General features: G+C 38.4%; 1 protein-coding gene and 2 pseudogenes across 1 annotated transcript; 1 reads left to right on the top strand and 2 right to left on the bottom strand.

Annotated features, from left to right (window-relative positions):
- Positions 1–40: 40 nt before the first annotated feature.
- On the bottom strand, positions 41–3,219 carry LOC9298551 (the record flags this gene model as incomplete). The annotated part of the gene is made up of 3 exons (XM_002862427.2): positions 1,673–3,219; positions 985–1,273; positions 41–862 (listed from the first exon to the last, which is right to left on the bottom strand). Coding segments are annotated over exons 2-3 (1,102 nt in total), but the record flags the coding sequence as incomplete, so codon positions are not given.
- Positions 3,220–3,687: 468 nt separating this feature from the next.
- Positions 3,688–5,432, top strand: LOC9298549 (annotated as a pseudogene).
- Positions 5,334–7,440, bottom strand: LOC9298553 (annotated as a pseudogene).
- Positions 7,441–7,466: the final 26 nt, after the last annotated feature.

Below are 7,466 nucleotides of genomic sequence, written 5' to 3'. Positions count from 1 at the left end.
ATACTGTCAAGATTTTCAAGATATGTAGTCAAGTGTCTACAGGGAATATATGATTGAAGGGGTGGTATGGCTTCAAAGGCTAGAAACTGCAAAGGGAGGGGGAAACCGAAGAAATTATTGTTACTCCGTTGCAAATACCTAGCAACAGCATTAGCCTTGTGAGGCAATTTACGGTCTATGAGAGGAGGGCCAAAGTCCCTGAAAGTTTGAATTAAACTCTTTCTTCCCCATGGATATTCAAGGAAACCTTTGACATTATGAGTCATATTAACGTAAGCCGCAGTGATCTTTAGCTCTCTGTTGTTGCACATAACCACGCCGTCGATCAGAACTAAAAGAGCCAAAGGTAATTTTTTCCATTCGTCGAGCTCCGGGTTTGTCAACATTTCAAGGATGTCTGATACATGCACCGTTTTACTCTCGCCTACTCCAAACAGTAAGTCCCACTGTGATGTTCCTAGGTCCTTGCAGGCGGTCATAAGATCAGGAGATGAGAATGGCCCACAGCACAAACCCGAAATACTGTGCAATTCCCGAAGAGAGAATCTGAGAGGCTTTCCACCGAAGAGCATCCACATCTCGTACCTTTTTCTGGTTAGAAGTTGGCGACAAAAGAGTGCATGGATTAGCTTCGTAGAGTTGACGCACCATTGAGTTGGAAGTGTAAATAGCTTCCCAAACTGGGATTCTAATAACTTTTTCAAAGTCTGAGTCCCTTTCAAAACCTCTGCTAATTTTCCAATGACAGTTGCTTTCGAAAATATGTTAAGCCTCAGACCATCAGGGCAACTTCCCTCACTGAACAGGCGCTGTGGGAGATTGCATGGAACATCGTCGTCTTCAAAGGGACTCTCCATTTGATCTGGAATCGAATTTCACAACAGAAAATCTTCAAATGGTAGAAGAATTCTACGAAACTACCAAAGACCTCAAAAATAAAGTAAAACATAGGAGAATAGCTTTCGGAAACTATCTAAAACTGACCGGATATGACATGCAGCTCTAGTGAAGGCAGAGATTTGGGGATTTCGCCAGGCGGCTCCGCATGTACAGCTTCCGGCGCCTGAGACGAATCCGGCAGAGGCGGCATATGAGTCTCTTCTGATACTAGCTCTAGTGAAGGCGGAGATTTGGGGATTTCGTCAGGCGGCTCCGCATGTACAACTTCCGGCGCCTGAGCCGAATCCGGCAGAGGCGGCATATGAGTCTCTTCTGATACTGTTTCTAGTTCTTCAAATGCTTTCTTCAAAGCGTAGATCATCATCTTCTTTATCTATTACATGAAAATCCTAAAACAGTCAGGCAAGTGAATGCATATAAAAAGAAAAGAACAGCACTATGAAACCAAGAAAGTACAAGACATGTAATAACAAATTAACATTTTATAATCTCTATGTAACACACGTAACCTGCATAACAAACTTAATCAAGAATATTTCAAAAATTGATTCGTTTAATGTAAGGAAAATGATTATCAAAGCTGTTAAGCAAACTCTCATAAAATGTATCAGAAGCTGTTAAACAAAACTCAAAGCTGTTAAGCAAACTCTTATAAAATTGACTCGAATATTTAGGAGATTATTATCCATATTTTCCACGTAAACCAAGTAACCAACATTGGCTAACCTAGAGAGCATATAAATATAATTCGGAAAAGACAATAAGGAGCAACCTCAAGTTTGTCCTCTCTGCTTCCGTGGTTCTTGGGAAGTTGGCGAAACTCCTCGGTCAGACGCAAACACTCACCGATGTTCTCTGGTGACACAAAGTCAACTGCCACTTTTGTGCACGACTGTTTACACAAAAACACAGTTTTTCATCAGAGAGTTTCCACTACAAAGCAAATGGTATGACGAAAATAAGAGTAGAAGAACAGAAACTATTCAGTTTACTTAGACCCTTACAGCCTTACTCTGAAACATATAGGTTACCAAAACCCATATAGGTTACCAAAACAGCCACTAAATATAGGTTACCAAAACTCTAGAAAATCAAATTTATATCTAGGTTTATATCTAAATATAGGTTAACCACTAAATTTACAAGTATACATATAGGTTACCAAAGTATACATACAAGTATACAAATTTATATCTAAATATAGGTTAACCACTAAATATAGGTTACCAAAACTCTAGAAAATCAAATGGCTGCGTTGATCAACTAGAGTTTCTTTGGAGGGGGAGTGGACATTGTGGAACCTATGATGCACCAGCCTCAAAGAAACTAGCCTCGTCTATCCAAACCTCTTGTAGGAAATCCACCACTACGTGTTGTCATCATATCTTTAAAGAAACAGAACAAACATTAGACATATATAAAGAGGACCAAACCATAACTATAAGAACAAAACAAAATCAAAAGAGACTTAGCTAATAAATTAACACATATCAAACTCAAATAACCACAAATCCTATAAGAGATGAAGCTATAACAACAAAATTAACAGAGACTAAACTCAAAATTGTTAGAGATGAAACTATAAGAACAAAATTAACACCGACCAAGCTCAAATGACCACAAAGTATAAGAAATGAAGCTATAAGGACAAAATCAACAGAGACAGAACTCAAAATTGACAGAGACGAAGCTATAAGAACAAAATTAACACCGACCATACTCAAACAACCACAAATCCTAAATCGAATCTACATACAACAACAATTTCAGTCTAATGACCATCAAATTCTCAAAACAAAAGAGTGTGATTCCACAAATAAATGCAAACGAGAGATCTGCTTGAAGAAACGAACTTGAAGCAGAGGCGGCTCGAGACCAGGGAACGGAGCAAATCCAAGGAGAGTTTGAGAAATGAGACGAAGAGAACGAGAGCGAGCGAGAGAGAAATGGTGCGACGGAGATGGGTATAGAAGATTTAGGGTTTGGGTATCTAATGGAAGAGAAGTAGAGATATAAGAACGAAGAAGGAAATAAAATAATTGGAATCAAAAGTTTAGGCGGTCACTGAAATATCTCTCAAAAGTTTCGCACGCATAATTTATTTTCATTAGCGAGAGAAATATCATCGCTATCGCTATCGTCGCCAGCTAGCAACAAAGTTGTCGTCGCTAGTCTTAGCTACATGTGGAAAATTTTCGCGACGGACAGACCCTATCTAAAGCGTAGCTATTTGGCTACAGAACAGCAACAGATTCCGTCATAGCTATGTAGCTACAAATTTGCAATGAAATAGCCACATATATGGCTACGAAATTCCCGTGTTTTAATATCTAGATTTTTTTAATTTATTATTTAAAAACTTTTGTTGTTTTACAATTTTATGTTATTTTTTTGAATTTTTGTTATTTATATATTTTATTATACATATATATGGGTACCCATATAATCCATTAAGCTAATGGATTTCTACAATAATGGGTTTGAGTATGTAAATTCAACCCATATAAATATATGGGTCGGGTCAAACTCGTCCATTAAACACTCGAACCCATATGGGTTTGGGTCGGGTCGGGTCGGGTTACCCATTTTGACACCCCTAATTCTTGTAGTGAATACTGATTATTATATCTCATTGTAAATCTTCTAGAATCCATGTCACGAAGGTGATGATGAAAAACAGGTATGTAGATATCTCGGTTTCAATTTATAATTTGTTTCATTTTAGTGAGTTATCGAATCCTCATTGTTCATCAACGCAAGAAAATAATCTGAAATCGCAGCAAATAATTTGAACTCACATCAACTATATATTTAGAAGATTTTCGATATCTGGCAGAGAAAAAGATTGATAGATTCCAGCTTGGCGAGGGAGTTATGCCTACTAGCTTCAAAGTTTCCCATGATCCTGTTAGAAAACTGAGAGCTGATTTTTGCAAGAGTGCGATTGGAAGAGTAGCGTCAGTTGATTCTGGAGACTGGTGGAGTACACTGTTGAGAGCCTACACAAAATCAATTGAATGCGAGAAGAGTATACAGCTCATACTAAGCATGTGCCTGTCTGAGGGATTTGATATCTTACATACTCTTTTATGCGATGATGGTTGTTGTTTGATTGATCATAGTACGGTGAGCAAAGTTTTTTTTTGACGAATTATTCCTAGAGATTCTTTGTACGAGTACAGTGTGAGCTAGCTGTTCATCAATTTTCCGTTTTTTTTTTTTAATCTGTGTTTTAGGGAGTTTATGGCTATCTAATAGAGATTCAAGCCCTTTTCTTTATGGCCTTAAGGTGTGCCGTGCTACTACTGCTTAAAGAAGATGGAGAAGGTACAAAAATGGTGGAACAGATAATTAAGCAACTTCATGCATTGAGGAGCTACTTTTGGCTAGACTTGAAGCAACATAATGACATTTATCAATATAAGACAGAGGAATAATCTCACAGTGCTGTCAACAAGTTCAGCGTAATCCCCGATTCTATTCGATTTTCGACTATATGTCGCCTCACGGAGGGCTTTTTGTTGGCAATGTTAGCCCTACAAGAATGGATTCCTCTTAGTTTGCCTTTGGTAATTGTATAGCCATGTTGTCTTCCTTGGCTACTCCTGAAATTATCGATCTCATAGAATCTCGCTTGGAAGAGTTGGTTGGAGAAATGCCACTGAAAGTTTGCTATCCCGCAATAGGAAGCCATGAATGGAGAATAGTAACTGGTTGTGACCCTAAAAACACTCGATGGAGCTACCACAATAATTTACTAAGTATCCTCCACATTTATTTGGATTCTAAAGTAACATTTTTCCATTGCAGTGTTCTTGTGGTACAGTGCTTATATGGCTACTGACAGCTACTTGTATTAAAACTGGTCGACCTCAAAAATAGCAAGACGAGCAATTGAAGTACCAGAGGCTAGGCTTCATAAGGATCATTTGACTGAATACTATGATGACGGTTAGCTAGGGAGATACAAACAGGCACGTAACTGCCAGAATTGGTCAATCGTCGGTTACTCAGTGCAATGTCCTGGTCAGGCTACTGGTACGTACGTTGACAATGTGGTACTTGCTGTGTCAGATTTGACATGTGTCAGATTTGACACAATCTCATCTTTCATTTCTGAGAAGCTTGCAGTGCTAGTGCATAATGCTTTAAAGTTACTTTCCCTTGCAGGTTATGTTGACAAAGAACTTAACTGCTACGGTTTATCAAGTTCTGCGAAAAGCGGGAAAGTAACTTGAAACCATGTGTTGATTGATGATTTGAGCTTATAAGAGAGAAAAGGATTCCAAAGAGCCTTAGCTTCTGGAGAATTAAGCAAAATGATTCAACCATGGGCCAATATCTTCCAATCTCTTCACCATTTAACCATGATATGCCTAATGCCTTTCCCCATACTGATCATATCAAGCCCAACCGCTCACTCCAATACTATGTTAAGATATATTAGGTCAATAGACAACTCACCTCCATGGTTTGGTACAACTTTTGTTATTGGTTATCATACAAATTACTAGTATGCCATTGCAAACAAATAGCCCACAATATACATATAGATCCCACTCGTTCTGGTCCCTGGAGTTGTAAACATTAACACAAAGCCAATCACAAACATATGATTCTTGTTCTTTACTTACAATCGCTTTGTGATCACCCGTGTTCAGAAGCAACTTCAAGACTCATATGTTCTGTTATCCCATCCATGGTTTTCCTTATGATAGCTTTGTGATCACCAGCGAGACCACTTGACGAAACACCTGTATACTTGTAACTGATGTAGAATATTGCATTCTCTGCGTGGAGCTTCTCACGCGCCTCACTTATGTAATCTTCTTTAGTTTCTACAACTACCTTGTTGATCTCCACCAATTCCTGGAGTCACATTGGCAAGCGTAAGAGGAAGGAGAGAAGACAACACGTAGAAAAGAAATAGAAAAAAGCTTTATTTTTCTAGCAAATTCAAGGACATACAGGATTTGTTTTGGCTTTGGAGTAGAATGCGATCTCGATGAATAGATGCAGCCATTCATTCTCATGCAGCTCTGATTCTTGCACCTGTGGTGATGATGCAGAAACAAAAATGCATTTATTACCTACTACGTTGGTTACAAATTTCAGTGCTACTCAAACTAAAAGAAGATTAAACTCCACTCTGGACATCTTACCACGTAATACTTTTTATTGTCACTGGTCAAGGCCTCATCAGACAACCATTTGGGCATTTCACCTGTGTAGAAGGGAACTATTTCTTCATCCCGGTCCCAATAATCATCCACAGGCTTGTTGCCTTTAAAAAGTGATGATCTCTATAATCAGTTAGTCCTCTCTAGTGATTGATCTCTAAAGAAAAGACAGTGGTAAAGAAGAAAATGTAACGTACGTACATGTGGGTCTGCAGGCAAAGATCCTCCAGGTATCTACAACATAGGTGTCGTCGTCTGTACATCCAGCATCGCTGAACAAAATTTGAAAGAGAAGACACAGTTGGAGGCCGGATCCATTGCCTCCAAAGTGATGTAGTAGTCCAAGTCACAAGTGAACAGAGTGTTATACTTTTCCCAGCGTACAAACTTTAAGCTTGTCCCCTGACAACCAAAATATGAACAGAGAGAATCAAGGCAGGGTTCTTTTATAACCAAGGAAGGTCATATGATGAGAAACAAGGAGGAGATTACAAGACATATAAATAAATAAAGAGAATATTATCATTGAGAGTTACCTTGTGAAAATTGTAGCAGTAGAGACCAAGCCTAGCATAAAGGGTGAGATGATCATAATCATCGCGCAAACGAGGCCTAACTATTTTAAATTCCGAGGAAGAGCATCCAAAATCAAAACCCTACAAAACGACAACGGTAAAATCAAAATCAATGAAAAAAAAAAAAAAACTATCCCTGATCCTTGAGAACCTCTAATTAAGAGATCAAAATCAAGAATGTTACATAGGCCAGTTGGTGATTTTTCTTAAGCCAAGCCCTTAACTTTTTCATTCTTAGCCTTGACGTCGATGATCTTGCAATTTCAAGCCTCCCGAATTCACTTATCGCCACCACATCCATATCTTCTAGCCAAGCCCTAAACCTCTCAAATCCTCATCTCATCTCCCTCGCTTTTCTTAGTTGTATACAAAGAAAAAAAAACAGTTCAAAGCCCATAAACCGGTCGGTGGCCCATATTAAAGGGATAGAATGAAGAACGTAACTGCGGTTTATCAAGATCTGCTAAAAGCTGATGCAATGTTTGAGGTATACTAATCTTTATTTGCCTGAATGCAATTTGGATGAACAATATTCATATTTTTGGCTGCTTCTTTGGAAGTACTTGTCTGAATGCTTTGTTTATGACTGTTATGTGGAAGACAAAGATGTGACATTGTGATGTGGATTTTAATTATTTAGTGTCGTGATGTGGGTTTTTTCGCATTACATATTTCGTTTTAATTAGGTCAATAGACATATATATTTAACACCGGCATTCAGAAGCAATTTCAAGACTCATATGTTCTGGTATCCCATCCACGGTTTTCCTTATTATAGCTTTGTGATCACTGAAGAAACACCTATATGCTG

The sequence above is a fragment of the Arabidopsis lyrata genome (assembly GCF_000004255.2).
Source record: "Arabidopsis lyrata subsp. lyrata unplaced genomic scaffold ARALYscaffold_446, whole genome shotgun sequence".
Lineage (NCBI taxonomy): Eukaryota > Viridiplantae > Streptophyta > Magnoliopsida > Brassicales > Brassicaceae > Arabidopsis > Arabidopsis lyrata.
The sequence above is the reverse complement of the archived record's forward strand: the minus strand, read 5'-3'. Positions and strand labels throughout refer to the sequence as shown.